At 41.0% G+C, this 17,447-nt stretch overlaps 1 protein-coding gene across 1 annotated transcript; it reads left to right on the top strand.

Annotated features, from left to right (window-relative positions):
• Positions 1-707: 707 nt before the first annotated feature.
• On the top strand, positions 708-16,193 carry MYLIP (myosin regulatory light chain interacting protein; the record flags this gene model as incomplete). The annotated part of the gene is made up of 7 exons (XM_082014939.1): positions 708-931; positions 2,073-2,263; positions 11,849-12,034; positions 12,831-13,028; positions 13,365-13,529; positions 15,310-15,730; positions 16,104-16,193. The coding sequence occupies exons 1-7, from the start codon at positions 845-847 to the stop codon at positions 16,191-16,193; spliced, it is 1,338 nt and encodes a 445-aa protein (XP_081871065.1). The 5' UTR covers positions 708-844.
• Positions 16,194-17,447: the final 1,254 nt, after the last annotated feature.

Below are 17,447 nucleotides of genomic sequence, written 5' to 3'. Positions count from 1 at the left end.
TGCAATACAAAGTTGGACCGAGACCAAAGAGAATATGGGAGAGAGACCATTAATCTGGATGTTATTTTCTCCTCAACAAAAAGGAGTGTTTGCAAAGTTTAGAGATGAACCGTGAAAATATTTGGTTGTCTTACAGCTCACATCCACTCGGTCTGAAATTAATTTTGTAGAGAATCCCTGCCATTAGGTTTGGTCTCCACCTTCACTTAGAAGAACTTAATTTGCTGCAATTTAGCCAGACATAATTCCAGGGTACGAAGTTCTGGGCTGTGGCAGGTGAGGGCAGATGAAGGTAATTCGGAGACGCTGGGCGCTAAAGAGGAGGAGGGCCCCGAGGACCGGCTCCTTCGGGCGACCGAGCCACGGCGGGCAGGGCCTGCGGCAGGGCGTCTCCGTGCCGGGGATGAGGGGCCCCCACGGCCTGGGGTGCGAGGGCCCACGGGGAGTCCCGGCGGTGGCCCACGGCCCTGCGCCCCGGCAGGGGGCGCCAGAGAGCGACGACAACAAACGCCCTCCCCACCGCCGCCGCTTCCCGGGGCTGGCGGAGCTGATTGGTGGCGGCGGCGGCCCGCAGTCGCTAGCGGCGCCTCGCGATTGGTCCGCAGGTGCCGCTCGGAGGGAGGAGGGGGAGACGGAGGGTATATGTGGAGGGAGCGGAGCCGACGGAGTGCAAGCACTAGGGGAGCGGGGACGGCTGGTGGGCTGGGCGCTGGCGGTGTCCGGGCGTGGGCGGCGGCCGGGGACGCGTGTGTCCCTCAGCCTGTAGCGACAGCTGCGGTTCACCGCCGTCGGCAGCAGCAACCGCTCCGGGTGTCTGCAGCGGCGGCGCTGGCTGGCCCCAGCCATGCTGTGCTATGTGACCAGGCCGGACGCGGTGGTGATGGAGGTGGAGGTAGAGGCGAAAGCCAACGGCGAAGACTGCCTCAACCAGGTGAGGGGCCGCGCTGCGCTCTCCTCCCGGCCGCTCGTCTGCCCCGCCGCTTGCCAGAGGCGCGAGAGCTCGGCGAGTAGCGGTGACCGTTGGGCAGCACAGACTGTTGGTGCCTGGCAGACGCGCACGAGAGCTGGCGGGCGCGCGTCTCGCCCCCTCCCCGAGCCATCGCTCCTGGGGGCGGGGAGGGGGTGGGGGGAGCGAGAAGCAGCGGCCCCGCCGGCTCGCGGCGCCCCCGGCGCGCTCCCTGGCCGTTAAAGCGGCGGCGGCGCGAGGCAGGGCCGTGCGGCGGCGCAACCCTGCGCAGGGGCGGCCGCGGCCGTGGGGGCGGGGAGCCGGCGTGCCGCCGCAGTCTCCCCGCTTTCCTTCGTCTCTTTATTTATTTTTTTTTTCCTCCTCCCGCTCCATGTTGGATGCAGAGGTTGCGGCATCCCCCGCCCCGGGGCCCTCCTTCTACCTTCTCATTTACAGTGCGTGTGGGAAGGGGAGGCTGGGGAAGGCCTCGGCCTCAGGTGGTGCAGCTTGCTGTAACTGTCCCTAGGGTGGGGGGCACGAGTGGGACTCAGCTGGCCGGGGTGACGCCGCCGGAGCGGTGCCGAGTTGGTCCCCGTGGCCTGCTGGTGCCGTGCTGGCTGAAGCTGTCGTTCAGGTGCCCTTCTGTCGCCACCGCCTCGATGTGGCTGCGACGGCTGCCGTGAGGATGCTGGAGAGCCAAACGTAGCAGCCCAGTCTGTTGGTGGCGTCTAAATAAAAGTTGTGGGTTGCACTTTTTTCTCATTCTTGCCTAGAAGGTGCTGTTGGCTGTGATGCTAAGTAACAGGTAACTCTCTACTTTTGGAAATCCATTGACCCTCTTAAGTACCTGTTCTGGGGGCGAGAAGGGGGGATGCAGAATTTGGCCATGGGAGTCCATGTGGTTTTCAGCTAGTGGAGAAATTCCCAGTTTATTCTTAGTATTTGTCTATATACTGTTTTGTACACACCTTAAAATCCAAGGACTTAAGTAATCTTTTGTATAAAGGAGCTTACAGCAGGATTTATTTTTTGTGTTTTAAGTGAGCAGTCTGAAACAATACTTCATTCACGTGATATTTTTCATCATTATGTTGTAGCCTCATTACAAAGAACCCCTTTCTTTCAGGTTTGCAGAAGGTTGGGAATTATAGAAGTTGATTATTTTGGACTGCAGTTCACTGGCAGCAAAGGGGAGAATCTGTGGCTGAATTTGAGGAACAGGATCTCCCAGCAGATGGATGGTTTAGCCCCTTATCGATTGAAATTAAGAGTAAAGTTTTTTGTAGAGCCACATCTTATCTTACAAGAGCAGACGAGGTAAGGTAAAGATGGTTGTAAGTAGATTTAATTTATTATTTTGTTTCCAATTTCTGTAACTCATGAAAGTGATCACACGCTGTTTGGTTTTTTCTGTCTTCTGGTAATCTTGCTTGACTCTTATGTATAGTTTTAAAACCTCAGTGTTACTTAAATGTATTATTCCGGGGGGGGGGGGGGACGGAGAGAAAAATAAAAGACTAAAACTGGTAATATTGTAAGTATTGTGTAACTACCAGTAAGTAATGAGCATAGGTAATTCCATAAGGACTTAGTGCTGGAAGTGGAAGAAATTAAGCTACCAGCCCCAAATTATTTACATGGTATTTGCATGTCCGATAGTAACCCCTGTTCAGTGGTGTTACTCTAGGTCGTTCTAAACCGCTGGTACAGAAAGGCAGGAAACAATTCCTCCCACAGAGCAAAAAAACTTGCTGAATTCCTTTTTGTCTGGTATTATGTTACAGTAACTTTCAAATAGCTACAGGCCCTTCCAGGCTACAAAAGAAACAGCTGTTTCTCTTCTGTGGCCGGTCCTCTCAACTAAATTGTTATACTGTTAGACAATTGTAAGAATTAGCCTTCTGAGATTAGTAGTGAACAATTTCTTTTACTCCTTGAGTTTGGTTACCACATGAATAGCAGTTTGAGTTATCCTTAAAGGAAGCTGTGCACATATATTTTTTTTAATGCTGACCTTTCAAGTAATTTTTCCTGTTAGTTTTAGATAGTACAGTTAATATAAATGGGGCAAATTGAAACCTAGAGTCTATATCATAATGCCAAAACACATTCTCACTACTCAGCTGAACTTGGTACTTTGAAAATTATGACCATGGATACAACACGGTTGTTCTACACAGAATATTTGTCTAAAGAATTTGGTCAGAGTCTGAAAGAATGATTTGGTGCTTTTTTTCATAGGAAAAAGGTTTTGAGTTAGGAGCATGCATATATTGTTCTGGTTTTTTGAAGTGATGTGCAGGGGAGAGACTTTGGGGGTTAGTGGTTTCAGCTCATCAATCTGGTTAAGTTTTCAGAATGCTATGGAGTTAGACCATAGTTGTCCTACATAATAGCTTTAGTTAGGCAAATGCATTCTAACCAAATTCCAGTTTTGATGTACCTTATCTTGGAAAAAGAAATTCTACTATCCATGGCATATCTTTGGGCTATTTTGGAGTATTTTCCTTAAAGAAACTTGTCCTCTTATTTAAATATTCTCAGTGTGAATAAGTATAAAACCAAATAACAAAGGATTTTATGTAGAACAAAAGGAGCAACACAATTTCCTACCTGATGAGGCAGAAGAGGTTACCCTGAGCATGTTGGATGTGTCTTCACATACAGACCAAATCAGGGTGAATCTGAGGAAACCTAAAGCTGATATGATTGGTGTTTTTGTGCTATCCTTGATGAATGTTTGTTCAACTTTACAAGGTTTTTGCAGACACCTGTGTTCCTGCTTTCACACTGTCAGTGCAGGACTTGGCAGGTTGTGCAAGTTAATGGAGGTTGAACTGGGGAAACATACTCCAAGGGCCTAGAAGACAAGTACAAGTTGTGTAGCTCGAATGTAAACAGAGCTTGTATACGTGCATCAAAGTAGCAAGTACTTCTCCACTATGACTTTAAAAGGTTGTAGGTGGGACAAGTTTTCTTTTATGTCTGAATTAAGCCAGTTCTGAAAGTAATGTTTTCAACAAACAATTTTAAAATTCATTGAGGCTTAGTCATCAGAAGTGATCCATTAAAATTATGCTCTGGAAATAATTACTTACAATTTTGGAGAGCAACAGGCATTTAGTACTTAGTGCAACAGGCACTAGTATTTAATGTTGCTCTGTCTTGCAAACATGAATAGTCCTGAGGCTTCAGCTAAGCTGCTTAGTCTACATCCTGAGTATTTTTAGTGTTCTTGCTAAAAACAAATACAGGTTGTAAAATAGTTTGCAATAGCTGCCTTTTAGTTGTGTATGCCCAGTAGCCTACATGTAACAGACCTAGAATTCCATAGTGCCTGTGGTTAATGTACATTTCTGTAGTGTTGGCACTGATTTTCAATAGTTCTTTTCTACTCGGGTCTGCTTGACGATTTACATGTGCACATAGCTGAGCATTCATATTCAGTTTGTGTGTAAGCATGTGTGATATCAAGGAGAAGACATAACTTGTTAAACCTGTCACTGAACTTTAAATCAATAGGTGTATCGTAGAATTGCAAGGGTTAGCTGTACAGTTACTGCTGACACCTTGTTTCTTACCCTTACTTGCCAAGTCAGTGTGCTGGTTGAAGAAATGGTGGTGGGTATCCCTGGTTTCCTTCAGCAGTTATGTCCACAACTGATGTCTATAGGGCGTTTCTGGCAGAGCTGTTGCCTTCTGGTCCCTTGTGTGAAGAATGCTGAGGAAGACTCCCAGCCTTTTACTTGCTGCCTCTGATGCTGTTTTTACATATAGATTAAATGCAATGTTAAGACTGCTTTTGAAGTCTGGGAAAGCTGCAAGTAATTCTACATTTTGTTGATATGCTTCACTATGATGGTAATGGTGAATGTTGTGCCTGAGTTGCTACCAGTGGTTTTTTCTATAGGCTTTGGAAGCTTTGTCAGCCCCAGTTGTACCTCTTCATTAGAGATCCTGGCCTTGCACTTAAATTTAAAACTCAGGTATGTTTGTAGCAATTTGATGTTCAGGTTTCTACGTGCTGTGTGAAAAGCTGATCTGGCAACTGGACATCAACCTCTGCTTCTGTTATCTTTAACCAGTGTGCAATCCAGTGCAAGACAGCAACTTCGTGCATTTTTTTAATCTTATGCAACTTCTCGCTACTGAGCGCAGGTCAGGCTTGTATCTTTGACTGCTATGGCAACAAACCATCTTCACTAAGTGCTTTGTGAGTGGGACAATTGCATGGGAAAAAAACTTTCTCACTACACTTTCCTTCCTTTTACAGGGTTAAAAGTGGCTTATTTCTGTTGTTGTTTGGCTCTCAGTTTCTAATTTTTTATTTGACTAGTACTGAATCCCACCACAGGACTTCTGTAGTTTAGAATTGTTTTCAGTGGAATGAAAGTGCTTCAGCACAGGAATGCTATTCAAATTTAATCTGCCACTGTCTAGAGTTTTACAGACGAGTCTGAAATGTGAACAGTGTGCCTGGTTAGAGGAGGTTGAATAAAATATATGGGTTTTTTAATGGAAAAAGCACATTGGCTTGAAAAGAACTGCTGTCTCTTTGCTTAAAGATCTGTGGGATTGTCCAAAATCGACATCATAAGCTCGTTTTCTGCAGTTTTCTGTATTCCTTGATAGGTAATGCCACAGTTAGTAAAAAAAAGTGGGTTTTTTTGTTGTTGGGTAATGCAACAGTTCGGAAAAAAAAAAGTAGTTTTTTGTCAGAATGACTTATGGGCGGGTTTTGTATCGAGTTTTACAAAGTGCTGGATTGCTGCGAGGAGCTGGGACTCGGGGAAAGGGTGATACTTCACTAGTGGGAACCTTCGGGAGACCTGTGAGGATGTCGGGGCGGGAGGGCTTGCGGGGACGCCACCGGGCCGCGAGGCGCCGCGCTGCACGCCCCGCGCCCCCTCGCGCCTGCGGCCCGCGGTGTAACTCCGGGTCATTGACTGCGAGTAACCTCGGCTTACAGCTACTGGGCGGGCCGGGCTAATCGGCGGCTGCGGCGCGGCCCGGCAGCCCGAGGAGCTCGGCTCCCCATTGGCCTGCACCCCTGTCTCGGGGCGGAAAGTTCTGCTCTGGCGAAAAGCTTCCTTTGTGGAGTGGGTAGCAGAGAAGTCTCGAAACTTGCGTCCACCTTAACAATGAGAGTGTGTGCCGAGCCTGCACGAGAGGCAAAATGTGCCAAACGGTCGTCCAGGAGAACAATGGTTTTAAGTCTGGCACGATAAAGTCAACACTGCAGTGATTGCACAAAAGTAGAAATAATTTTAAAGTTAATCTTTTTTGGAGCAATGTAAGACTTATCCAGAGGTACTTCAAAGTGCGCAAAGTTAGTTGTCTTGTGCAATATGACTGAAAAGCAAATATTTGTATGCAAACCATAACAATTTAAACTAACATTTCAGATTCTAACAAGCCACACAGTCTCATGAAGCATTCAAAATAGCTGTATTTTCCCAGCCCTGAGATCAGTAATTATTGTTTTGCAGCTGTGTGTGGTATTTCCCCAGTATTTGAATTATACTTACAAAGTACATTGGTTTTGCAGTGTTGTCCAGTTGTATTGATGAATTAGTTAAAACTAAGAACTGGCTTGTGAAATATTTTGAGCAGTCACATACATGTAGTAGAATGTTTTTCTTATTTTCTACCTATTATGCTATACCGTTGGCTAGCCAGTGCAGTGGTGTCATGGTATTTGTTACAATGCAATAAAAGTCTGCAGTAAGAGACACCACGGTGAGGTTAGTGGATCTGTTTATCTGAATCAGAGTTGAATTGCAGTTGGTAACCTTTCACCCACTCTGCTGAGAGCAAATTAGAACAAAGATACTGAGGAACATAACTAACTGGGCATGGCTTTGCTTTTTTGTATGGAGTGGCCTTACATCTGCTTTTAAAAACAGAATTGTATTCTATTGCAAAGAGATCTTTATCAATATATTTTTAGGGAGAACAATAATGCCTCTTAATTTTGATTCCTTTAGACTACAGAGTTGTAAGTTTACTTCACAGTAGGAAAGAGCCTTACCCTGTGGTAAGAAGTGTCATACCCCAAAGAGAACAGACAAGTACTTGGGACATATGCTAAGATTCTTGCCTGGTAGTCTGGCAAGAGAATGGGTTCTTTTGGCTATATTTCTAGTTCAGGAATCATTAGTCATATACAAACACTTTTATTGGTAAAGGATTGGGGGTTTGTCACTTCTTCCACTGGCAGCTAAGTTTAGAGCTTAAGACTTTTAATATAGTCTTCAGATGTCATTTGCTGTGTCTCCCTTTCCTTGGTTAAATTAGTAGAAACAAAGTTTTCAGTGCAGAACTTTGAATCCTAAAGCACGTAATTGTCTTCAATGAGTTAAGAAAGAGAAATTAATCTTGTATTATGTATACTCTACACTTTTCATAGCACTTATTTTGTGGGTCTGTTATTGCCAATTCAGTTGGTGGTAACTAAGTGATTTGCTTCCTGTAGGAATTTTCATTGCAGTGAAATATTGACATCCATTTCTGGTAGTGGTGTTTGGTACAGTCAGCCTGCATAAATCGCTTCAGAGGGAGGCAAAAAGCAGTTGCTGTGATATCTAGGTTTGTGATGTTAGTTTGGTAGCTGCAGATTTTTGTCAAATGGGCCATCTGCTGAAATCTCCTTGTAGCTTCTCCTTTCTATAGCATTTGTATCAAATTATTTATGGGCAACTAAAATACATTAATCACACGGTACACTTGATTTTACTGCATGTTTTAATATGCACATAGAACTTAAATTGTATGAAAAGCACTGGGGCAAAAGTAAGGATACAAAATGAATATAAAACCACTAGTGCTTGATGGAAGCATGTGATCCTGTTCTAATTGTAAACCTGCTTTTTCTTCCTTTGGAATGGAAAAAATTCTGCCTGGGCAGTGACTAATGAAGTATAGCTTTGGCAAACTTGATGCTTTGTGCTCTAATCAGTATTTCTATGTACTGTTTTGAACTACCAAACTCAAAGGAAATGTTCTATAATTGAATATACAGGAATATCTAGCTAGCATGAGGTTCTGGGGTGGTGGGGGGGGGGCAACTAATGCTGTTTTAGGTTATATAGATTCTTTTGTACTAATGCTGTCATGTGTAGAACTGGGGCTACAAGTGCAACAAAAAGTTCTGTTTGTTCTTAAAGCTGACACTAGTTGTTCAATGTCCCAACATGTCTCCCAGACATTAAGGGGACTGGGGGCCACAATAATTAATTGGTGAAGTTTGGAGTTGTGAAGACTTGGTTTCTATGAAGATTTAAAGGTGAAATGAAACTTTGGCAAGAGCAGTAACAAAGCTGTGCCAAGAGAATGTTGGGGTGGGGAGGGTAGAAAACATTCCTTTTGTGTCTGACTTGAGTTACTTGTCAAATTTATAACAGGTAATATTGTGTCGTGTATAACTGAAGTGGTGAATGATGTAGAAACAAAAACAATTAGTTTCTTATGGTGGTCAAACTAAGACACTCTACCAGCAGTGTTGTGAATGTCCTTTAGAGGACTTCAGCTATAAACAGTTCATTTTTCAGTTTTAAAACAGTTCATTGTTTTAAAACTTGCTTGGTAAAAATTCCATTAACCATAAAATACGAACACTGAAATAATCATTTTTACTGTACAACCCGAGTATCTTTAGAGGTGGGGAAAGCTTTAAGAATTTTTTCATTATATCTAGATATTCCTAGAGAGAGGAGGGACAGTGGATTAAGTCCTATTAAGTGATTAGGTCACAATCTAATTTACAAAACATAAATTTTTTTTCTGGTAACTAATAGACTCTGTAATATGGCCGGGTTTTCTACCAACTATCTGTTCAGTCCTTTAGACTTTAAGGAATTAGATAAGGAACTGCCTCAAGGTTCGTAATGCTTTAGTTTTGCTTGACTATATTTTCTATTAAAAGCACATTCTTTTGCCTTTCTGTTTAAGGATCAAAAGACTTTTAGTTTCATGTAAAAAAGGAGAAAAGAAAAATCAGCTTTTATAATGAGCTTCTGGCTGGTGTCATGTTTTGAACTTTGAAAGGGGAAGATTTTGCAATTAAACTTTGGAGAAGTGCAATCTTAGCTGGATGGGCTAGTCAGAATTGGCACTAATCAGAATCACTTTTTCAAATGTATAAAATGTTTGCAAGCCTCACTGTCTTTCAATTTCTAAATGTTTTTCCTTCCTCAAACATTCCTTCAAACTTAAGGACTCAATTTAAAAAAACAAACAAACAAACAAAACCAAACCAAAACAAAACAAAAAAAAACCCAAAAAACAAAACCCAAACCAAAACCAAGAGTGAATTTGCTACTTTGGTTCAGGGCAGCTGCAGTAGCAGACCAGTATGATGTCATACACTGTCATGCCAAAAAAAAAAAGACCCTATGTTAACTAGTTTCTGACCTATTATGGGTGCATTTTAGGCAATGGGCTTGGGCTGGCCATGGGTTTTTACGTGCAGACCAATGACTTTGTAAGATGGACTGTTAAATACAGGTGTCTGTCTGTTTTCTCTGACTCAACAAAACAGCTTACCCTAGTGTAAACCAGGACATGAACTTGCATAGCTTTTAGTTACTTTTCAAGAAGTGTCCTTTATATATGCCATACCTTTGTCCCCTTTATCAGAAAAAAAGTGGTTTAGTCTCTTAGATGTTTTCCCTTATGTGATAGGAGCCAGTTATGGGAAGTTACTGCACATTAGCTGTTGTGATGCTGTTTCTCATTGTACCTTAATCTCATTTGTCTACTTATGTCATTACTTTTTTTTTAGTGTGACAAGCCATGCCTCTGCTGTAGTTGTTTCTGTAATGCATCTATATTTGCAGGAGCAACCTTTTGTTTTTCAGCTCACCTCTTGGTGTCAATGACGTCTTCCCAGCAAGGGGGAGAAGACTGACTTCTCCTTTGTAGTCAGTGCTGTTGTATGCATAAAATAAACTGAAGATAAAAGCATTTGGGTGTGGTAGTTGTAAACACGTGTTGGCTAATGAGAAGAAAATTGTCAGCTATTTCTTTGAAATACTGTATGTGTAATTAGTACAAAATTACAAAGACTGGAAAACCTGCTCTGGTATTAACAGAGGATCAGAAGTACCTGAAAAGACATTTATTTTATGAAATGTTGATTGGAATTAGGGAATTGCCTACTATTTTAGTTTATTTTGGCCATAGTGCTTTAGTAATTCATCAAATACTTTGGATTTATGGACTGACCCCCAAAAGGAGTGTTTACAACCTATGCATTTTAAAAGCCATAGATATGCCATTCTGTGGCCTGAGCCAAGAGTTGTGAATTAGAAGGGGCTTGGAGCAGAGGCTTAGGATTTGCTCTGAGAAAAGCCCAAACAAGGAATAACCTGCAAACAGTGGAGACAATTGTACTGTCTGAAATTTTGGTCCTCTTGCTGCCTGAACTTGTACCCTGCACAGAGTGAGGATGTTAGCTTCCATCAGACACTCACTGGAACTGCTGAAGTGTAGATTGATGTCTAGACATTGGAGTGATGCAATTAAGCACCTGTGTCACAGCTGCAGTGAAGCTCTAGCATGCTTCAAACTGCTTGCAAAAAGGAGGCGTTGGAGCTGTGACTTTCTGCAGGAAATGGCTTGTTAGGGCAGCTTATGGGATAATGTAATACCTATCTTTGCCTGTCACAAAAGTTCTGGATATGGGGCATCTTTTGGGACAGTATTTTCTTAGCTGCAGCATTTACCATAGTAGAGCTACGAATAAACACAAATTTTGCAAGTTGTGTAATTGTTCATAGTGGTGACAAAGGAGCTCTATTTGCCCTGTTGTACATGGAATTGTAGGGTGCTACAACAGATATTATCCAAAATTGCTGTTGGAAGGAAAGCTAATCACTTACTAGCATCTTGAACTTGTGATGAGTGATTCAATATAGCTTTTTAAGAAAAGTGGATTACACTTAATTTTAAAATATGTCCCATTACTGTGAAAGGTAAGACATCCCTGTGGATACTAGACTTCATTTAAAGATTTTTTTTTTTAGTGATCGGTAACTACTTCTGCATCTGGTTTCCATAAATATGTTGAGTCTTAAGAACACATGCTAAGAAATTTTTATTGTTTTCCCTGAGGGGAGATAAGGACAAATCTATAGAAATTAAAGTGGACTATAGGGGAAATTAGCAGTCTGCTGTTAGTGTTGGTGGAAATTTTGATTTGTCTAACTGACCTATTAGATAATTAAAAGCAGCTTTGTGAATTTTCCAGCTAGTTGTCAAACCTGCGTTGATCCCAAGTGTAAAGGTTGGTCTGAAATATACTTACACAGTAGGTATTTTTGTACTTTATTCCACAATGCCTTTTCAGATGTTTCAAGTTGTTAGTCAATCGTGTCACTGGCAAAAGCACCAGCTCTGGTGGGAGAGGTATTTCAGCTGTGTAGAGAAAGTATGGCTTCTGTTGCATGATAGATGTGTGTATGCTCTTTTGGGCTGCTCTTCACAAATTTGCTTTTCTTAAATGCAGAGTAATTTGTAAATGGCAACCGAAGAAATTTAAACGTAGGAAACCAATCCAAATATATTTCATTGATACTTTACTCACTGAACTGAAATTACTAAGTGACCTTAGGAGTTAAAGCAGTTTGTAAGAAAGAACGTGATATTAGAATGCTCATTTCTTTTAATAGTGCTTTTAGATACCATCTTCCATCGTAGCCTCATCTGTAAGTGTAAGCGAATAAGGTGGAGGCCCTTTTCTTTCCCTTGTGCCAGACTTTCTCTGCTTGGTATGTTCATTGCAAATTCTTGATTACCAAACTAATGGTTACCAAACATATCTGAGAAGTTATTTGATAGATATCTTGATTACAAACATCTTTTAATGTCTTGTGTAAACAAACATTTCTGATTCCATTGCAGGCATATGTTTTTCTTGCATATAAAAGAAGATCTTCTCGCTGGTAATCTTCAGTGTTCGTCAGAGCATGCAATTGAACTTAGTGCATTGTTGGCACAGATGAAGTTTGGAGATTATAACCAGAACACTGCCAAGTACAATTATGAAGAGTTGTGTGCAAAAGAGCTCACCACTAACATTTTGGAGAGGTAAAAAGAGCACAATGGTATAACCTCCTTTTTGGAGACCAAAACCATGAGATTGTTATGCCCTTAATTGCTGATGCTGTAGTGTATCTTGTGTTGCTAAAAAAAAAAATCATTTAGATTTGATAGCTGTGGAGATTTAGATTAGATAGCTTTGGAGATCAAAATACAACCTGAATGTTTAATGTTCTGATTTCAGTTCATTATTAAGCTCAATTATGACTTGGTTTTTTTTGTGAAAAGCGAAAGCTGTTGAACTCTAGTACTTGGGGGGGAAATATAGGTGCCTCAATACTTGGAGCAGGGTAATCGAATTGCAAGTATACCTTAGACCTACCTTGTGAAAGAGAGCAGTAACAATTTATCTGGCTTAGTACTCTTACACTGAGAAGTAAATAGGATTCCCAAAACACCTTCATAGCACAATTCCTGAATATCAATAAACTTCTAGTGTGTCATGCTTTTCTGTAGATTTTTTTTTTTAAGTTACGATCTTAGTTGTTGTTCAGGTAAATACGTTGCGTGGGGAGGAGGTGGTGTTAGTTTGGAAGCCTTGATTACATGTAGCTTTTAATTTCTAAGCAAATGTACAATATTGTCTCCTGAGCATTCTCAGGATGTTTTGGTAATTCTCAGTTCTTTCCAGTTCATGATTACTGCTATAGCCAGATAAAGCAGGTCAGGAGCATTTAATAATCTGTTTAACTAGGTCACCTAAAAACCCATGTTAAAACAAGCTGCTGATAGTAACAGCACATACTTGAGTTATTTCACCTACCCTTCATCTTTTTATCAACAGCATTATTGCAAAGCACAAGGAGCTAGAAGGTTTAAGTCCAGCTTCTGCTGAATACCAGGTTCTACAGATTGTTACAACACTGGAGAACTATGGGGTAGAGTGGCACTCAGTGAGAGATAGTGAAGGGCAGAAACTCCTTATTGGTGTTGGACCTGAAGGCATATCCATCTGTAAAGACGACTTCAGTCCTATGAACAGGTATGTGTTTTGTGGAACAGTTTTCATCTTCCATTTTTCAGAAGTATGGAGCATGCCTCTAGTTTTTACATAAAAATACAAAACTGCTCTATGAATTACTAAAAGGAGCTATTGGAATGTAGGGTCTGAGGACACTACCTGCTTATCAGGATGACAACTGGCCTTAATGCTCTTTATTTTTATATGTATTTTTGAGGCCACATCTTCAATACAGCATTACAGACAATAGTTGGTGATCATTATAACTTTTGATAAAAGTGCACTGTAGTAGATTGTGGAAAATGTCCTTATCCTTAGAAGCTAAATAACCTTTCTCTTTTTTATATTTGTTTATAGGATTGCTTATCCTGTAGTTCAAATGGCAACTCAGTCTGGGAAGAATGTATATCTGACTGTTACCAAGGAGTCTGGTAATAGTGTCGTTCTCTTATTTAAGATGATCAGTACAAGGGCAGCAAGTGGACTCTACAGAGCAATTACAGAGACACATGCATTTTATAGGTCAGTATTGCCACTAGAGTCAACTGCTGCTGCTCTTCTCCACAGTATTTGAATTAAGTGCTTAAGCAACCAGCAGTCTGACTGCACTTCAGAAGTTCTCTGTTAAACTTCATTGTCTTTGCAGCCTCTACTTTCCTTTTAAGTCCAGAAGCTGAACAGGTTTTTGCTGCTTTCCATTTTGTGGGGTGGGAGCACAAGACAATTAGCAAAATTTCTCAGTCTACCACTATGAATAAACAGCACTTCAGAATGTAAACTTAGTGTTCTTTGATACTTCACAAATAATACATACTTTTTTGACCTTATGTAAGAGGGAGGATGAGAGAGCAAAGGAGAAAGATTCTGTCTTTTCAGAATGTCTAGGTGTTGCTCATATGTACACATACTCCTTGTTTCTCCTTTATTTGGCTCCAATAAGTTCTCTGTATGCCACCTTCCCATCCTGTGTATTTAAATCTTCCTGCAATTCCTCTGTCCTTGCTCACATGCCCAGGATTTTGTGTCATGCCAGCAGCTATCCATTGTCTTTTTCCTATTGTTCTTTGAGGTAGGGGTGCTACTCATTTATTGATGGCCATTTTTTTAAAACCTGTTTTCATTCCTCTGTGAGGTCCAACACTCTTCTGTAGAACTAACTGTCAAAGACACTTAATGCCATTTTCTCTAAATTAACTACCATGTATCAGTTTCAATTACTCTGTAAGAGAAGAATTGTTCTTAAAGCAGAGGAAAGTACAGGCAAAGACCTGTCCAGCTGCTCAGATTAGATCATTTTTATACAGTTACAGCAATTAACATCAACTAGTTGCCCTTCTAACCACTGCAGCGAATCTGTAGCTAACTACTGCTTATTTTGTGAGCCTGATGTTAAGCATGTCTTATTCTGCTCTGTAATTATATGCCCTTGCACTGCTGTGTTACACTCTTCGTACTTTTTTCCAGACAATTAAAGCATTATATAACTTCTTAATCTTAACTTTTTGATCTTTGTCTCTGCTTGTAGTTTCTGCTGTCTTTTGCAGTTTCTGATTTTAATCTAAGCAGAATTTTAGCTAGGCAATAGCATTTGGGCATAAGCTTAGAGCTCGGACCTTAGGCCCGGTGAGGCTGTAGTCCTTGTGTTCTGTTTGCATTTTCTTTCCTACGTTGTCTAGAGAAGTGATACGCCTTAACAGGCTTCTGCAGATTTAATTGTATCGCCGAAATATGTGACAATCATGGTTAGGGTAGCTGAAATACTCAGTGGCAAATATAAATGGCTTAACTTAATTCTCTACACCGCATTCACACTGGTTTCCTTCAGATGTAATACTAGTACATAAAGTACTGAGTGGAAATTTGGTTAAAGACATTACTTATGTTAAAAATTTTTGAGAGCCTGTCTAAAGGAAGAGGTGTTATGCCAGAGACTATTAATTGGAATTCTTTAATGCAGTGTTTGGAAATTACCATGTAAAGAGGTGTTGCCGAGCTGAACTGTGAATTAAGCAAGCGGTGGCTTTTTGTATTAGCGTAATGCCTTAAGTCCTTTCCATAGGCTGACTCCATTTTACTAGACACTTCACATTTTTGAAGATGTAAAAGGACTCTCACTTTTCCATATGACACTTTTCAAAGTAGAGTTGCATGCAAACAACATTCAAGAGCTTAAATATTACATCAGGCTGCTCTTTTTGCTTTAATTTCAGTGCTGTTACTTCAACTTTGGGAACCAATTACTGTAGGGATTGGTTTATTGTTATTAACTAACCAAGTTTGCATTTGTCCTATTGTTTTATAGGTGTGACACTGTCACCAGTGCTGTCATGATGCAGTATAGTCGAGACTTAAAGGGCCACCTAGCATCTCTATTCCTGAACGAAAACATTAATCTTGGTAAAAAATATGTCTTTGACATTAAAAGAACATCAAAAGAAGTTTATGATCATGCAAGGCGAGCTCTTTATAATGCTGGCATTGTGGATCTTGTTTCACGAAGTGACCAAACCCCACCAGCTTCCCCCCTTAAGTTGTCAGAAAGTAGTATGAACTGTGACAACTGTGAGGGTCTTAGCTGCCAGCAAACAAAAGCTCTGCAGGAGAAGTTGCGGAAGCTAAAGGAGTCTATGCTCTGTATGGTGTGTTGTGAAGAGGAAATAAATTCGACCTTTTGTCCTTGTGGCCACACAGTATGCTGCAAGTCCTGTGCTGCCCAATTACAGGTAATTGTAATGCCATTAAGGTGTGAGTTAGCAAATAAGTGGAAGTTTGGGTTTTCTGTATATTCAGCAGTCATGGATTAATGTTTATGTTGATATTCTAGTAAAACTTACTTTTTAAAATTTTGTTTGTGGTAAACAAATTCCAAAGAACGCTTTATTTAGATGATGTGTTTGACAGATAAGTTTTAGCTGTGTTAATTTAACTTGTGGTGAGGGTAAGGTTTAGCTGCACGTTCCACACCATACCCTGTTTTAAGTATGGAGATTACGGAAAAGTATTCTGTTACTGGAGACTTCCCGCCATGTACACAGTAAGTGCAGAGGCTCTCAAAATATGAAGTAAACTAATTTCCTAATGTTTTTTCCTTTCCAGTCATGTCCTGTTTGCAGATCTCGTGTAGAGCATGTCCAGCATGTGTACTTGCCAACTCACACCAGTCTTCTCAATCTGACTGTGATATGATCTACGTATACCCTTTTAAACACATCATGTACTTTTTAAACCGCACTAATATAAAATGCAACTATTAATTGTGAAGAAGGCAATCACTCTGGCACCTATCCACGATCAAAAGCAAAAATACTTCATTTTTGAACATAAATATTCTGTTTGGCATGTCCAGAATGGTTTGGGACACCTTTTGAGAGCAGAAGTGTAATCGATTCGTGTAACTTAAAAGGAGAATGATGCATAAGTTTGTAGCATAGTGGCGTTGCCAAAAAGCTAGGTAACCCTGGAGAAATGTGGTGTACACATACTGATATACCCAGCGAGAGCAACGCAGCCTTTCATTTTACACTCTAAATCCTTTTTACTACAGTCACTCCATTTATTTTAATAGTATGACTAGCTTTTACACATACCAGTTTAGTATGGCTCATAGTTTCTGCTTTTAGTAAACTGCTTTATAGAGGACAGAACTTTAAAAACCATAAAAATAAAATTGATCCTTAAACTAAAGTTACCAGGCTTCAAGCAGCTGTGTTTAATTCAGAATTCTGTTCAATAGAAAGCAATTCGGAGAGAATAGCCTTGGAAGAGTAGGGCAAGATTGTTAATCTGGAAGTGTTGAGGGTGGGTCAGGGAAGTCTTCTGGCAGGCAGTGTCCTGTGGAAGCACTGTTGTGGGACTGCACTCATGACTCTCAGTGGGCAGGGTGCTCTGAGGTTTCCCAGACCCAGCCCAGCTGATGGTCTTGGGAGCTGCAGTCAGCTGCCCATTAAGTTGGCTTTATTTTTAGAGACTGATTTTTAAACTATTAAATATGTACCATTAATTTCTAAAATAAGGGATGTGTATAATTTTAAATGCTTTCTTCAGTTAATGTCTTTATTGGGTAGGTCATTTCCTGCTAAAATGTTTTTAATCTCCACTCCCCCACTTGGGCATTTTGGGCTCTTGTTTCCTAGTGTATTCTCCAGGGTACAGAGGGAACTAGAGACCATGTTTGGGTGCAATACTGGCTTAAAGCTAGAAAAGTACACTGTCACTTTACTGAAAGTTTCTGACTATACTTTTCATATTGCCTTAATGTAGCAGTAATGTGTGTGTATGCATCTGTTTCTTTGCACAGACATTTTGTCAAAATATTAAAACTCTACTTTTTTATGACACATTAGCATATAAACCTTACTCTAAGAGGGTATTTATTTTTTCACTTTGTAAAGAAAATTTTGTTTCCTCATGAAGCAAGAGCTTTGTCCTATATCGTAGGCA

The sequence above is a fragment of the Phaethon aethereus genome (assembly GCF_964289735.1).
Source record: "Phaethon aethereus genome assembly, chromosome: 2".
NCBI lineage: Eukaryota > Metazoa > Chordata > Aves > Phaethontiformes > Phaethontidae > Phaethon > Phaethon aethereus.
This window is presented reverse-complemented; position numbering and strand designations above follow the sequence as displayed.